The following is a 17,108-nucleotide window of genomic DNA, read 5'->3' on the forward strand; positions in this document are numbered from 1 at the left end:
GCCCATTGGACTTGCAAACTTTATATGCCCCAATACAGGGGAATGCCAGGGCCAAAAGAATGGGAATGGGTGGGTAGGGAAGTGGGGGGGGGTATGGGGGACTTTTGGGATAGCATTGGAAATGTAATTGAGGAAAATACGTAATAAAAAAATAAATAAAATAAAAAAAATCAGAAGCTTTTCTAACGATCGGTTATGTATGATATCAAACAATATGAGCATTTCATTTCAATTCATTCACATATAGTTTTGTTTTTCTTAACATGTGCACAGACCACTATACTATATGTATACTTTACATATGTACACTGTAGGTTATTAAATGACAAGTTGTTTCTGAAAAAAATTCTCTGCTCTTACAAGTCTGATATTGTTTGCATGTTGTTGAATGATTCCATTTGGCAGGAAAGATTTTATATTCTGTTTCTGATTACTGATAATAACAGTCATCAATTGACTCACCTTGTGAACTTGATTTCCTGCTTTCTGATTATTCTTTGTTGGAAATATTTGTTTTCTACCTGAATGAGCCACAAAGGCAGAAAAACGTTTTTGATTTCTAACTATCTCTGCAAATCCTGTGGACAGAAACTGCACCTTTTAGTAGCAATATAAGTATTTGAAAACTTAGTGCTGTCTTAAGGGAAAAAAAGGAAGTAGGTTTTGAAGTTTTCTGATGTACCTATTTTTGGATGTAAAAAAAAAAAATCATTGGTGGAAACCAGGTTGAGGCCAAGTTCCTCATCATAGGCAGAAAATGAGATTTTGTAAACCTGTAGAGCCTGAGTTTGTTATTGCATGCAGCTGTGCAAACTTGCACACATTTCCTCCTTTCCTTCTTCAGTCAGAACCCTGTGGAAGGAGCCAGTTTGGACCATTGCCGCACTAGCTAACATTTGTGGAGGCTACAAATCAGGAACCAAAGTCAAAGCCTCTCTCTCTCTCTCTCTCTCTCTCTCTCTCTCTCTCTCTCTCTCTCTCTCTCTCTCTCTCTCTCATTCCCCCCTTTCTGTGTGTGCTAACTAGATATTTGAACTTTTTCTTATATTCCTTTCTGAGCATTTAACTTTCAAGTAGAGAGAATATATTAGCCAATTAGTTCTGATTCACTGTCATGCTAGGAACATTTCAATGGCATTTTCATTATGCACATCCTGGTGCATTTCTTAGAATCACTTAAAAGCCTTTAAGTATGTGCTGTACATGACTGCAGAAGGAAGACTGGAAAGTGGCAATGATATATTTTCAAAAAGACATACTTATTTCACACTGTAGTGTTCTCAGAACTAACCAATGAAAGATGGTTCCTTTTATTTCCTTTGAGACTGGCCTTGCATAAGTTTACAGTTTATCCAGTGGAATCAAGAAAGACAAGGGCCTATGCATAACTCAAGATACTCCTGAAAATGAAATTAACATCCTTTCTACTTGTCTCCACGTACCATGTATCAGGAGAGCATTCATCCTTGTGCATCACTGGGAGCTTTAATTCTCAGCAGAGATCTTTCACAAGATGTGTTGTGAATACTTCTATATCAAACAAATACCATGGTTTCCCCATTCAATGATAAGCTTGGGGTCCACATAGAAAAATAATCAGAAATTGATCTATGTACACATGATGAAATTATACCATACCCTAGGGTGGGGAATCGAAAGTGAGGTTGGCATTGGGGGTAGACAAAACAGCATCTGGAAGATCAGATGTGGTGGAGATCATGAAAGGTCACAGTGAGTAAGGAAAATGTATAAATATAAATATATTCATATAAATGTGCACACATTTGCACATGCACATACACACGTTACATATACAGACACACTCATACACACACACACACACACCTAAATTAATTGCATCCAGCAGGGATTGAATTTAGTGGACATTATAGCTGTTAGCTTTCTGGTTATATGAGACTTCTCTAATAGTGAGATGCAGTGTGCTGCTGACTCTTTTGCCTGCTCTTAGGATTCTTTTCCTCTATTGGGCTGCCTTGTCTAGCCTCAATATGAGGGATTTCACCTTGTCTTATTGTATTTTATTTAGTTATGTTTAGTTGTTGTTTCTTGAAGGCCTGCTCTTTTCTAAAGGGAAAGAGAAGGGAAGTAGATCTGGGGGAGAGAGGAGGTTGCATGAGCTAGGAGAAGTGGAGTGAGGGGAAACTGTGGTCAGGATGTATTGTATGAGAGAAGATTCTATTCCCCTCCACCCAAAAAAGACTAAAAGAAAGATATGAGTACATTTTATAGGTGAAGAAATTGAGACACAGGGACAAGAGATTTATCCAACTTTCCACAGCTATGGTCATAGTTATGAATCAGAAGCTCTGCTTGTAAAGTCACTACACTGGAAACCATCATTGAATTTGGGTGGACACTTGAATAGCCCCAGTATACTCACATTCCACACCCAAATACAGGATAATGGATTAGGATTATGGATGTTTTATGGTGTTGAAGTAAGGTATTTTTAACTCATAAAAAAAGGATACATACTTAACCCCACAGTGGTTTCTTCCCTCTCTTCCTTCCCTCTTTCCTTTCACTTTTCCATTAAAGGACAGGGATGTCGGTAGGAGCGCTTTACTGATTTTGGTTTTGTAAACAAAGGAGGTGGATATTATTTAGCCTTTACCCTTTCTCTCCTATAAGCCTCAATTGTTATTTATCTTTTGTAAGTTTCAGGTGTGTTACACGAATCTCCTGTGGACTCTTCACAGCTAGCTTTTTGAATAACTAAATTTCAGCCAATAACCCCTATTGATAAGGTTACAGTTTGTTTTCTTGTTTTGTTTTTGTTTCTTTTTTTTTTTTGAACAGACATGGGTTAGAAACTAAATCTCCCCAAAAGAAATCCTCCAAGTAATAAGAAATCCACAACAAATGTAAGCCGATGAGAATTTTATTAAGGCAATATTGAACACTACTACATGCCATTATGTTCTGGGAGGATAGGAGAGTGGTTGGAATCATTTTTCTGTTGTGCTTTCCATGTTAAGCTGTTAAGATAAGTAGAACATCATATTACTTTTATAATCAACACAAGTATTTAATATTTCACATACCTTTTAAAGTTTTGTATTTGCATTCAAACTTGGTGTTTTCTGCTATTGTGTCCTACCAAGGGGCAGACATCAGGTTTATGGTGAGAGTCTATAGATACATTTTGTATGGAGTTACAAAAGTAGATATAAACATGTTTCATGGGGGAAAATGAGCATCTTGATTTATTTCCCAAAATTTTATTAGATAAACTGTAATATGTCTTGTTAGTAATAGATAATGTCATCCCTATATATTCTCTAAGTGGTTGGAATGAGGAAAAGACATTTAAAATTTCAAGTTGCTCAAATATTACCTGTCTCCACACATGTGCTTTTTTCTATAGGTAAACCCAATGGACATGTGTATGTGCAAACCTGTGTGTGCCCTAATAATGCTGTAATTTTTGAACAATGAAACAAAAGAGAATGCAAATTTTTCTAGCAGTTACAGCCAATAAATCTCTCTCAGAAATGAGTAAAAAAAAAAAATTGTGGTGTTTCAGTTTTTTTAATTAGCTTAAACTTCACCTCTTGCCAGTAAAGCTGCAGGTCAAGGTCAGACCTAACCTACCTCCAGTCCAGATGTGGCTGGTTCAAAGTCTGAAACACCATTCATTTGGTGCTAAACAATTCTATTACAAACAGGGAAATGAATTTATTTCAATTCCAGATTTGCCTGTTTTGGAAGGGAACTAGAGGAAAAACCATCATAGTGTATATGGTTTGACAATAGAAAGAAAAAGAATACTCTAGTTCTTAGGAAAATCCTCTTTCATGACAATGATTACTGACATGCTTAGGAAATAACGTCTTATGGAGAACTGAAAAGTTTCACATTTAACCAATCTGTTAATCTGTTTTGTGTCATCTTTGGTTTCAAATCTTGGAATTAATAAATTGCTTTGTCTGACTCAGAAAGTAATGTATAGAGAAACAGTGATAAAACTCTCAGTTCTATTAGCAGTGTTGTCCAATATGGCAGTTATTTGCCTAGTGTGGGTCCTGAGCACTTAGAATATATCAACTATAGTCAAAAAACTAAGTTTTACATTTTATTCCTTTTTAGTTCATTAAGATATAAATGCCCACACATGACTAATGTGTTGGACATCACTGGTATAAAACCTAATTACCACTTAATGTATAGCTCTGGTTTAAACATTCTATTGCATTTTGAACCTATGTATCTCCATTTTGAGTATAGTAGTATGGCAACCACTACCATCTTTGATAAATGATAGTTACTTCCAGAATTTTTAAAAATATCCATCCCTGATTTTTGCTAAAAAGATGAATATTTATAGAAATATCAGTTGAAATTAGATTATTAGGTTATATCTTCCATTTTATTTTCTAATATATGAGCTATGCACAATTCTATCAATTAGAATCATTTATAGAAGTTGAACTCTTCAGTATGGTACAAACCCAATATTATAAAGCTTACAAAAAAGTACATAGAAGCCTAAAAGCAAAGTTTGGATGGTTAATGTGAGCAATGATTTAGGCATTATTGAAGGTGGATGTTCATTAATATCAAAAGTTATTGTAAACCCTCAAGTTTTGCAGGTTTACCACATAGATATTATAATATGCCTGTGAATTCTATGGCCTTTGAAACCATTTCACCTCCAACAGAATATAAGCAGTGTTACTCTTAAGTGTATACATTGGAATAAAAGTATTTGAATTAATACGGATATTTGAAATGCATGCTTGTTAACTTAAAGTAAAAAAAAAAGAAAATTGTCTACATACCGGTTGCCTTGTCATGCCCTGGTACCACTTCATAGGAGAAAACGCCTTAAGAGAAAGAGACATTAGAATGCAGTTGATTTAGTTTTGTTTCATATGAACTAAATACTAAACTCACTAATGCAGTATGAAATATATACTCACTAATGCAGTCCTGTCAGTACTGATAGCCTGAGAATGTGAGTTCTACAAAAGAAAGCAGCTAAATACAAGTCCAAGGCTCCTATGTCAAGTATTATGTCACTAATAATGCAGCACATTCCATAAGTTGTCCATGATCTGAGGCAAGTACCAATACCCTCATCTTTTAGAAAGAGTCATGAAGAGTTAGAGTCACATTATGCAACAGGGCTACAAAAATGGGAATTCTTTTTAAGTTCCACAGTTCATGCTTCTCATTGAAATAGGAAAGCATGGAGCTCTAAGTGGTCCCAGGGATGGGGAATTTCAGGACACAATGATTCCACCAAGATCCCAACGAGTTTGTATTTTTCTACTTCCAGCTTTTGATCACAAGACAGCAGACACAGCTTCATGAATCACAACTTCAAACAAATGATCAAAAGAACATCAGTTTTTTCTCTAGGGTGTATCCATACATCCTTTAAGAAAAGGGAAGACTAATCCCTAAGATTTTTTTTCTTTCCCAGAAAACTTGTCCTTTGCCCTCATTCTATATTCATGGTCGACCACAACCTATCCCTCAACTAATAACAGAAAAGAAGTATAGAAACTGATGTTATAGTTAGTGTGGATGAATGGACCTCCACTCTCTGGGTAGTAGAGATTGCACATCTCAATCCTAAGTAGGTGAAAGGCCACATGCTGGGATCAGTTCCAGCTCTACCAGTGAGTAATGAGTTCTGAGCAAGCTGATGAACAGCTACTAATAGTGACTGCTATGTGCCATAGAGTTTTGACTTTACTTATGCCACAGGATTAATGCCATTTGAACATCCTTTACTATTGATGGCCTAGGTTATTGCATCCCTTTGGTGGATTCTAGAACCCTAAGGATAAGGAATTACTGTTTTCACTATCACATACAGTAATACCCAGTCTAGTGAGTGCTTGAGAAATATTTATTCAGTTGATTAGAAGTGGCCTATGCTAATTCATTAAATGCTTTTTTTGACCTTTATTACTGCATTTTAGTTCTTTAAAATCAACTAATTTGTTTGCATATTGACATCTTCTCAGAGAAAGCTATGTTTATTCATTCCAGAAAATGATTAAGAGAGACCTTAATCATGAAGGTACTGGAATAAAGTTACTGTGGGTGCTGTGTAACATAAATCCTGCAAAGACTGTTTACAATTTTGTGTGGGTGTAAGAGGAAAAATGATTCAAATATAAATATGAGTGGGAAAGAAAACTTGTTTTGAGTCCATTTTACGCATCTGTTAACGTTTTGAAGACCATGTGGTAGACTTAATCAGCTTAAAGATTATGAAGTGAAAGAAATGACTTGTGTATAAAATCACTGCAATTCTCTGTTTGAGGCTCCGTTATTAATTTTCTTAGGAAAAATAATTATTTTAATAATTTCAATTTCAGTGAATTACCATATATATCACATAATTTCACTCAAAATATTTTTCTATAGAATGAGATCAAAAGACCAGATTTTGGTTACTGATGTGGTGTGAAGAATAAAGCTAAAGTTCCAAGTCTTAATTTGATTTAGAATATAAACATTCCTTAAAGTTTAGCTTTTTCAATGTAAAGAATATTTCTTCTAAACTTGCCTTCATTTGGTTCAGGTTCAGTGCCTATCCATGCTTAACTATTTCTGTTAACTTTCTCAGCTATTGTTAATGATGTACAAATTTCTATTTTAAGAAAACATTACAGATAATATAAAAGTTCTCTAAGAAGACATAGTCATGATTTGCCTGCTAAATGGTCAATTTGTAGGAGCAAATGACCAGTCCCTATATTATTCACAAATATTCACTTATAAGTTCTTCTCTCAAGTGATAGGAAAATTTAAATTTAATTCAACACAAAGACATGAATGATTTTTCAAATATTTTATTATCTGCTAATGATACTTATTTTTAGTTACAGAATTTACTAAGTGATTGTAGGCACAAATCATTGTGTTCTTGAGTTATTCCTAAAAACAACCAAAGTATCCACTTCGGTTCTCTCATTTTCTGATTTTTTTAATCCTGAAAAAATATAGCAAAAGGAACAATTAACATAATTTACAAACATTCCTAGTGAATACCATTTACAATAATAAGTTATGGCTTCAGTTTTTTCAAAACAATGTACAACCATTAACTTGATTTTGTAATTTCTGAAGTTTCTTGTCTTGTCATTAAATAGAAGTTCTCTATGTTGAAATCACTAAGGCATATTAATAATATATTAGTAGCTGCCACCTTGCATCAATTGTTGCCTGCTATAATGTCATTACTTTATTTTATTTTCCATAGGGCAACTCTAGGCAATCATCAATAATTTTACTCTAATTTTAAACAGGAGGATACTGAGTTTAAAATGGTCAAACTACCTACCCAAATTCACTTTTACACAAATATGTTTGGCAAGATAAAACCCATGATCAAATCTACAGTGTTAATCATTAGTAAAGACACAAATAAACCCACTTTGCATGCAAACATAGAGCATGTACCTTAGTCTAGGATAATCTGTGCTAGCTACCAAGTCATTCAATTCTAGTCAATTCTCAAAAGTTTTGCATCATTTCCATAGACAGGCTTACAATTGTGAAGACATTCATGATAGTGTATAAGGAAATGTTGGCATTAATTCTAAGTTTTAGAAGTTATCTGTTTTTTTTTCCTTTTCTTACCTTAAAGAGGGAAAACACCCTCAAAATGGAAGTAACATGGCACTTTATCATCTCTCTTTTTTTATTTTTTATTTTTTATTTTTGAGGGAAAAGCTAGGGCTAGAACCTAGATGTCCTGGTTCTAAGGACAAGCTAGGCCATGCCTCCCTCACTCCTTTCTGATTCTGAGTAGCAAATCATTAATAGCACCTAAAATATTGGAATCAGATTTGGGTACATGTGCATAGTATAATCAAATTATTTCTTATATGTTACTTGTGTGTGTGTGTGTGTGTGTGTGTGTGAGTGTGTGTATAAGGATCATTTTATTAACTACTTTTTCCTTGTTTAATAAGAGCTTTCTGTAACATAGGAGTATTTAATGCTAAATTCTGAGAAACTCTTGTCAAATGCTTAGTCTATGGAATCCTAGTACGGAAAAGGAACCTAACAGCATTGCCTATAGCCACTTTCAAGTTGAATGATCACTTTAGACAGGCAATCTCCCTTTATGTCTTGAAAGATAGTTTCCATCTACCTCTTTCAGCTTGTTCAAATATCTGTCCTCCTTGCTCTCAAAACTACTCCTTTTATATTCCTCTTGCAGTTTTAGCAACTACTCAAGCCTTTGATGTGTTTGTGTGTGTGTGTGTGTGTGTGTGTGTGTGTGTGTGTAACATGATTTTAACATCTTCTGTTACTCTTAAAATGGATGCATTTCAGTAATGCATACACTGGTAAGAATTCTATAATTAGAATTTAAATATACCATAAGACCCATAGTGTTAATTATGAAGCCATGTCACCAAATTCATTTGTAAAAACAAAACCGATATAATGTATACTTGGATTAAGAAAGGCAAAAATCTATGGTTTCTGCAACTCTGGGCTCCGATTCATTTTGAAACTTAGAACTCTGGGACCAATTCTGTTAAGTCACTTTCCAAGGGTTTGTCTTTTGCTGGTTTCAAGGTATACTCACCACTTCTTCCCGCTTGGTCTTGTCTGTCGCTGGCCAAGCTTCCAGAGGCAGCTCAGGAAGAATGGGGGACAGGGGCTGCATGGAGAACAGTGGAGGCAGAGGTGGCTGTGGTGCCAGGGGCTGCATGGGATGCAGAGGTGACTGGGGCTGCATGGGCTGATGAGACTGGGGTGGAATGGCCTGGGGCTGGAAGGGCTGCTGGAAGGGCTGCTGGGCGGATGGAGGGATGTTTGGCTGATGGTGTTGGGTTGGAGTCATGGAGTGGTGGCCAGGAACTGGCATCATTGGTTGCTGGGGGGCCACGGGCTGTTGAGCTGGCACCACGGGAAGGTGGTGATGAGGCTGAAGGGTGTGACTCGGGGGATGCTGTTGAGACAGCACAGGGATGATTTGGTGGTGCAGCCATCCACCCATGGGTTCGTAACCATAGGAAGGATACTGGTGAGAAACAAAGAGTCAGGTTTACCATTGGCTCAGTTGATTTCTAACTGGAGAAGTAGCAGTAGTGTTTGTTATTATGACCTTATGAATATTTTAGTCATTTTTCCTTTGCAAGAATTTCTAACAGTGTACACAGATATGACCTTTTACAAACTAAAATTCCCATTAGTGTTTGAAAGTGGAGTAGATATGATATTTCAGTTAAAAAGGGACTTAAAACACATTTCTATTCTCTTAAGGGAAGGAAGAACAAAATGTTTACATACCGGCTGCCTTATCATGCTCTGGTACCACTTCAAAGGGGTAAGCACCTTAAGAGAAAGAGACATTAGAATGCATTTGATTCAGTTTAATTACATATGAACTAAATACTAAACTCACTAATGCAGTATGAAATATAGACTCACTAATGCAGTCCTGTCAGTATTGATAGCCTGAGAATGTGACTTCTACAAAAGAAAGAAGAAGGTAAACATTTGTAGGATGCTTTCTATGTGTCAGGCACTGTCCATCCCATACACTTTTCATGCTTTCTCGCATGATTGGAGGCAGGTATCACCTTCACTTTTATAGGTAATGTTATGAAAACTCAGGTAGGTTCATTCACTCAGCTGAAGTAACAAAAGCAGTAATTCAATTTAATCCTCTTCATTGCAAGAGCAAAACAATTGAAAACTTATAATAATGTGATATAATAATCATTACTTGTTTATTTGATATCAATGGAAAAGTGAGGTAGAAACATTGTCTTTCATCCTTCAGACATAGATTTCTTGGTCAAATATATCAATCAACCTTTTCAGATAAAACACTAAAATTTGCTTCATATCCTTATGACATTTTTCTTCTGCATACATTAGTTAACAGACTTAGGTTTTTTATCTGATCCCATGAGATAAGTAAAGAGTTTCATTCCTTCTGGACAGTATAGTCTTATTAATTAGTCTCAGATAGCTCTTTCATATAATGCATCATTTAACCAATACAACAAAAAGCTATTAACCTTACTCAAGTTATGAGTGACATAGCACTTTTCAAGCTCTTCTGGATGATATATTTTTTTTTTGGAAATGTACTTATTGTTTCCCTTGTTTAGGTGAGGAAGCCAAAGTTACAGAGTGGGGAACTGATTTTCCCAGGGTCATATAGTTTGCAGGCAGTTTAGGAGAACCCCGAATCCTGTTTCTAGAACATTTCTGCTTTCCATCACTCCGTAGAGACTTTGGTAAACCACTTTTCATTGATCACTTAGCATAGCCAATGAGAAACACACACAGTGTGTGTGGATGTCTTTGAATCAGCATTTTTTTCCAGCTAGAAAAGATTTTAACATCTTACTTACTCCTTGAATTTTATAGGCTGGCATAGAACAAGACTGTTGAAGCTGAGTTCACTCTCTGCCCTATCATGGAGCCTTCCTGAGTGGTAGTTCATGGTGGATACATTTATAGCTAGGTTTAAAAGTAGAGGCTGAGTCAGAGTGACCAGGTAGGAAGGTGCGGAGAAATGCAGGTTTGAGGACATCAGTCAGGGCTTAAAGCTGCTGGTGGGAACTGAAAAAGTGTGACCATTTGAAGACATCTTGAATGAAGAATCAATACACCACTCTTTACAGAACTCATGGAATCTTTAACTCAAATAATAGTCAAAATTAGTAAATAGAAAAATTACCTCATAGCTTAAGTTGATATAACCAGGGCTTCCAGGATGAGGTGGTAGCTTTTTTTAGAAAGGAGAGAAGGCAAAGTGAAAGAGAAAGGGAGGGAGAAGGAGAAAGAGGAAGAAAAAGAAAGAGGTTAAGTCAATATGCAATTGTTCATATTAAGGTGTCTAAAGCTATTTTAATATATATATGTATATATATGCATATATATACACACACACAAAGTTTGCAGAATGTATTTGAGGTCTACTTTTAGTCTGAGCATGTATGCTGTGAAGGAGGAACCTTCTCATTTTAAAGGGTATGAATAACTAATTTCCCCATGGTCCATAGTCTTCTAGGGAGACCTAGATGCAGAAAGCATCATACATTTCACCTCCAGAGATCACTGGGTTAAACCCATCAACTATCGAAGGACCCCTCCCTGTTGTGCCCACCCATTTACTTGTTGATCAAACTCTGTGTTAAGAAAAGAGGTCTGTTTCTGTGGCACAATTTAAAATGAACAATAAGCCAGGAATTGTTTCACAGAAGGTTCTTTTATAGATCAGCTGGTTAAATGTTCAAGAATCAAAGGGATTCCTAGTAATTAACATGCAGAGTAAATAAATAACACACTAACTCCATTGTTCAATGTGAGAACAAGACAAGACTAATAAAATATAAATATTCTAAATCCATCCCTTGGACAATAAAATAATTGATTTATTGAAGTTCAAAGCCAACCCTTTTTATTATTGTCAATTATTTATGGCAGAAATTTAGAAGTCCCAAATAAAAATCAACCTCAACAATTTTCTAAACCAGGACTCTCTGTGCTTCCCAAAGTAGAGGCCTGACTAGTGCTTGTTTTATGGAGTTTCTTATGCCCTCACCTGGTGATGGGGGCAGGAAACAGAAAGCTGTGAGCATAAAGCTGAAAACCTCCCTCAGACACAAAGCTGCTTAAGGGTTACTTCAACTTTACTGTTTCAAAATGCTCATGTTTTGCAAACTAATTTATTCACTCTCATCTGAATGTTAATTCCATCAGTTGGGTAACTGTTTTCCCTAAACTGTATTGATATAAGTTCTCTGAGAGTTTTGTGTTGAGAGAGTCGAGTTTGTAAATGCAGGAGCACCTTGGAGGACTAGGATTTCAGGAATGCAGAGCACAAAATCTTGGTTTTATGTGTGAGAAAAGTGTGGCTAATACACAAGCTTACTGGTATACAAGAGTAGTTTCAATTGCTCTTTATACCATTGAAGAGTATTGCTGGCATGTGATCTAAGCCTTCTGCCATTATGTACTTGTGTCTAGAGAATGGACCAGACTTCTTGGTCTTTGGTACAGATCTGGTACTGTATTTGCATGCTGTCAATGTGTATTTGGCACAGGCAGGCAGGATTCCAGTATCTTGCTAATGCCAAATCCTATATAAGGAGTATCCAGATCCACCAAAGGTAGAGAGCTTCATTGAACTGGCACAAGAAGAGAATTTTTAATGTATAAATATTACCCCCTTAAGACAACAGCAGTGGCATCTGTAGGGCAAGAAGAAATTTTGGAACTTCTGAGTAATTAAGCCTTAGAGATTTTTTTTTTTTGGCTGTTATATTTGCCTAAAACAAGTAAACACTCTCTGGAAGCCTTTCAAGGGTCCCTTCAAATAGATAACTCTTTGTAGAGATGGGCAGTGTTATTTACAAGCTAATCGTTACAGGAAAATCTCCTGGGGCTCAAATGCTTGTTAAAATCTTGAGTGCTTGGTCCCACTTCAGTTGTACTGAATCACAGTCTAAGGTGGAGACATTCCTGATTTTCTTTTTAACAAACTCAAAAATGATTTCTTCAACACTTAGATACCTGGGGATATAAGATCCTGCACTGTGTTACATAGTGAAAATTACCAACTATGGGAGCAGATTTCTAGTTCCAAGCTTATTTAATTGGATGCAATTAGTAAATGGAGTGTTTTACTCACGGGCATAGCAAAAGCTGCTCCCAGGAGGCAGGCAAACAAAATCCAGGTCCCCATTTCTTGATGGTTCTGAAATGTAAATCAATACCAACCATTTAAAAACGTTTAAAAACATGAATATAATTATGCTTCATACATGTATATAATCCACATTAATGTCTTGCTAATCAAAAAGAAGGTGCGGTCCTTATTGGTAAAGTGACATTCATATGGAAGTTCCAATTGTCAATATGTATCATTGCTTCTGGAGTCCTAATATTGCAATGTGTTTATTTGTTTAAAAACTAAGCTGAAACTGAAGGTTAACGGGTTAGAGGACCAAAAGTGATCTACAATAATGATGTTGCAAACCATTTTCTATGCTATACAGCCTAAGGATGCCTAGAAGATAGATGGAATCAATAAAAAAATGATTAAAAGAATTGGGTTGAGTATAAAAGTTGGAGAGATAATCAAATGAACATGGTTTTTATACTTTTGTAACAGGAAAAGATAGAAATGTTGTTTTTCTTTTTGGTGGCATATCCCACTTGAGCATTGCTACTGTTAAATACATAGAGTAATTATTTGAGAAAAATATTGAATAATTTTACAGAATGGATTAATGGTAGAGTGGGTTTAGGTCCACTTGTAGAATTTTAGGCAAGAATCTCTCATAATGCCTTTAAACTCCAGGTTTGAAGCAGAAGACATGCTTCATCCAAAGAAAGAGAACAGTGCTACCGTTCTAAGCTTCTTTAAGGGTTGTGGAATGATTTCTACCTAAAGAGTTCTGTCTTAAGCCAGTATCACCCTCTTCTTGCTTGTCAACTATACTGTATTTCTTCTACATATTAAGGCCCTTGAAACATGAAGCAAAAACTACCTATCCTGAAATATGACATTGGTTTTTGACAACACCTTGAAAGTAAATTTAGGATATGAATGTAAAATGCATTGGTGTTAGCTATGAAAAGTACATTGAGGATTTCTAACATCTAAACCTTTTCCCCCCAAAGGTTGAGTTAATAAGAAAAAGGATTCACAGGATTTAACAAGATTTTGTAAAGAAGTAGCCCTCAGCCTGTTAAAACAGTATCTTAACTAAAAAGCAAATACACTTTTTTGTATCAAATCTGGCTACCAAAAGGCTTTGGAATGCTTGACCTAAAATTTACAGAAGTACATACAAACACATTACTGTACTATAAAGTTAAAACTTCATTTCAATGATTTAAGTCTATAATTTAATTATAGTAAAACTAAAAAAGTACATATGGTGTGGATGGCACAAAGAATTAGAAATGTGCAATTCATTCACACATTTGAAACATGAAATTCAGAGAAAGAAATGACCACAGTGGAGATGGTAAATTATGAATGAAATCCACATACCTTTGAGTGTATGCTCAGTGAGTTTCTGTCTGAAGCTCAGGGATGCTTGATCCGATGGTTTCTTCCAACTCTGTGCCCCAATTTATATCATGCAGGGCACTTCGAACAGCCAATCAGGTTTCTAAATGAAAAATGTGTTGAGTCTAAAGAAAAATCCCTGTATCATGATTTTTTTAGATGCCGTGAGCACTGTTAAGACTGCATGTTGTGATTAGTGCATATAGTCGTTCATTACAGGCAATAATAGGTTTGGGAAGCTGTCTTCAAGTCAGCAAATTAGTTGACTGCATATGCTGATATATTTAAATTCATTTTTAAGAAAGTGCTATGCCATTGTCTACGTCTCAGTTCTAGCAATTAACGTTACTTTTTTTTTTTTTTTAAATGAATGGTCAAGTTTCTCCAGTGTACTCAAAACAGTTAGTTAAGGTTCTCCAGATTTTTCATATCAAGATGCATGGATTGAATCCCCATTCTTGTAAAAATCCAAAGTTCGCCCAAAATTCCACAATCGATGGTGTTCTTTCTCTGCTTCTGTCACAGATATTTTCTCTGTCCCTTCTGTCCTCTATCACCACTCCAGTCTAGAAAACCACCTGTCATGCAAACAGCCACGACCTCAAGACTATTACAGTAGCAACACTTACTCTAATGCCACAAAAGACAAAGTTAACAAATGTCACAAACCATACAATGTGCTTGAAAATCTACTTGAATACTTACAAGCGTGCTACAGAAAATATCACCCTGATTTTACTACAGAACCATTTGGCTTCTTTCTAATCCAGTCGTTCCCAAACTGTCAGTCATGACCCCTTGGGGGAAGGGGGGTCAAATGACCCTTTGACATGGGTCGCCTAAGACCATTGGAAAACACAGATATTTACATTACATTTCATATCAGTAGCAAAATTATTGTTGTGACATAACAACAAAAATAATTTTATGGTTGGGGGTTACCACAGCATGGGGAACCATATTAAAGGCTCTCAGCATTAGAAAGACTGAGAACCACTGCTCAAGTATTTTCTAGACCATACCAATCCCAGTTTCTTATATTGCAAACTGAAATTCCCTTCACATTTCAGAGAAATGCCTCATGTTTTCAGCAGTCTCTGCTTTGTTTAAGCAACATTGACCAAGTCAGATCACCTGCAGGGACTGCTGATTGAGCTAAGTTTACAAGTATTTTTACTTCTTTACTGTAATAAAGCATGGGTTGGTTTTACTATATTCTGCAATTTTATCATTTAAGAAATAAATGTATAATTAGTGACAGGAACTATTAGGTTTTGCATCAATACTGAATCACTGCAGAAAATGTTCATGTAACTGGTGATAGAGTTGGATCTTTTGAATAACTGAGTTTATACATTTATATAAATATGCACACTTTTCTGTAGCTACATATATACATACTTTCTACAGATTCTTCAATTGATAATACAGGAACATTATTAAATTGTGTAATGTATACTTTTCATGACAATATTGAACTTAAGCAATGTTAATTCTGACTCCGGATTCACCACAATTTCCTTATCTGTAGGACAGGGATAATAATACAATCTACCTAAGAAGATGGGTATAAAAATTAGGTCAGAGATGTATGCAGGGTAATTGAAAGCTCTTCACTGACCATTCCACACCTCTATGACCCTGAAAGTGACAAGTATTTAAAGGATGCTAATAGTAAGATCTAATGTGGTCTAAGTTCTAATATTATCTTTGAGAATAAATTAGTAAGGACAGCTGAACATCATTATGAAAGGTACATCATTCAGTCTGGAAGAGTAGTAGTATAAGGACATAATAAGTCAAATGTACGCAGGAAAGTGAACACAGAATATGTCTCTAAAAATTCAATGTGTCCAAGGTATGTATTTATTTGTGAACATGTTTATTGCTGAAACATATATATCAGAAGCAAAGTTGAAAGGGGATAAGAAGCAGCAAAGTCTGTCAAGGGTGGAAAGAACACTGAAAATGGACCTTTTCTGTGATCCATATTTACACACCTATGCATACATCCAAAGAAAATGAATTCATTAATTCAAAGATACAACTGCACTTCCAGGTGTTTTTGTGGCACTATTTATAATGCTCATGATATAGAGGCAGCATAGATATTTATCAACAGATGAATGGATTAATAAAGTATATGTACAAAATGCTGTATCATAATGAAGAGTGAAATCATGCCATTTACAGCAGAAAAAGAGAGTGGAACTAAAAGGCAGTCACCTGGTGATCCATCCCATAATCAGTCACCAAACACAGACACTATTGTATATGCCAGCAAGATTTTGCTGAAGAGACCCTGGTTTAGCTGTCTCATATGAGGCTATGCCAGTGCCTGGCAAATAGAGCATAGTAATCTATAAGATGGAACAAAGGGTCCACAATGGAGAAGCTAGAGAAAGTACCCAAGGAGATGAAGGGGTCTGCAACACTATAGGTCGAACAACAATATGAACTAACCAGTACCCCCAGAGCTTGTGTCTCTAGCTACATATGTAGCAGAAGATGGGCTAGTCGGCCATCACTGGGAAGAGAGGCCCCTTGGTATTGCAAACTTTATATGCCCCAGTACAGGGGAATGTCAGGGCCAAGAAGTGGCAGTGGGTGGGTAGGGGAGCAGGGCAGGGGTAGGGTAAAGGGAACTTTCGGGATAGCATTTGAAATGTATATAGAGAAAATATCTAATAAAATTTTTTTAAAAAGTGAAATCTGAGGGCATCATCCTGAGTGAGGTAACCCAATCACAAAGGAACTCACACAATATGTACTCACTGATAAGTGAATATTAGCCCAGAAACTTACAATACCCAAGATATAAGATACAATTTGCTAAATGCATTAAACTCAAGAAGAACCAAGACCAAAGTGTGGACACTTTGCCCCTTCTTAGAATTGGGAACAAAATACCCATGGAAGAAGTTACAGAGACAAAGTTTGGAGCTGAGACGGAAGGATGGACCATCTAGAGATCTTCCATATCCGGGGATCCATCCCATAATCAGCTTCCAAATGCTGACACCATTGCATACACTATCAAGATTTTGCTGAAAGGACCCAGATATAG

At 36.0% G+C, this 17,108-nt stretch overlaps 2 protein-coding genes across 9 annotated transcripts in view; one reads left to right on the forward strand and one right to left on the reverse strand.

Moving 5' to 3' along the window:
• The window catches only part of Arhgap6 (Rho GTPase activating protein 6), a 498,894-nt gene that overhangs the window by 376,305 nt on the left and 105,481 nt on the right, over window positions 1–17,108 (forward strand). The window contains exon 1 of one of the 3 annotated variants that reach the window (XM_029473246.1): window positions 9,280–9,328. The exons of the other annotated variants lie outside the window; for them this stretch is intronic. Coding sequence (XP_029329106.1) covers window positions 9,305–9,328 — 24 coding nt within the window. The 5' untranslated portion in view covers window positions 9,280–9,304. Of the gene's footprint in view, window positions 1–9,279; window positions 9,329–17,108 lie in introns of those variants that run through there. 3 annotated transcript variants of the gene reach the window in all.
• Window positions 2,850–14,079, reverse strand: Amelx (amelogenin X-linked). Of its 6 annotated transcripts, none has more exons than XM_021152838.1 (7): window positions 14,024–14,079; window positions 12,653–12,718; window positions 10,697–10,744; window positions 9,292–9,336; window positions 8,585–9,022; window positions 4,803–4,847; window positions 2,887–2,999 (listed from the first exon to the last, which is right to left on the reverse strand). In XM_021152838.1, the coding sequence occupies exons 2-7, from the start codon at window positions 12,704–12,706 to the stop codon at window positions 2,970–2,972; spliced, it is 660 nt and encodes a 219-aa protein (XP_021008497.1). In that variant the 5' UTR covers window positions 12,707–12,718; window positions 14,024–14,079; the 3' UTR covers window positions 2,887–2,969. The 6 variants fall into 6 exon arrangements, with proteins under 6 accessions (XP_021008501.1, XP_021008497.1, XP_021008503.1 ...); XM_021152839.2 differs by lacking the exons at window positions 2,887–2,999; window positions 4,803–4,847 and adding exons at window positions 6,827–6,973; window positions 9,433–9,474 and having other exon boundaries at window positions 14,024–14,076; XM_021152842.2 differs by lacking the exon at window positions 14,024–14,079 and having other exon boundaries at window positions 2,850–2,999; window positions 8,585–8,950; window positions 12,653–12,706.

This window comes from Mus caroli, chromosome X, assembly GCF_900094665.2.
Source record: "Mus caroli chromosome X, CAROLI_EIJ_v1.1, whole genome shotgun sequence".
In the NCBI taxonomy this organism is placed as follows: Eukaryota; Metazoa; Chordata; class Mammalia; order Rodentia; family Muridae; genus Mus; species Mus caroli.

Coding starts and splice junctions, on each gene's coding strand:
- Amelx (XM_021152838.1), bottom strand. CDS start 12,706: ATGGGGACCTGGATTTTGTTTGCCTGCCTCCTGGGAGCAGCTTTTGCT. Junction 10,745..12,652: donor GAGCAGCTTTTGCTATGCCC/GTGAGTAAAACA, acceptor TTCTAAAAAAAG/CTACCACCTCATCCTGGAAG. Junction 9,337..10,696: donor ATATCAACTTAAGCTATGAG/GTAATTTTTCTA, acceptor CTTTCTCTTAAG/GTGCTTACCCCTTTGAAGTG.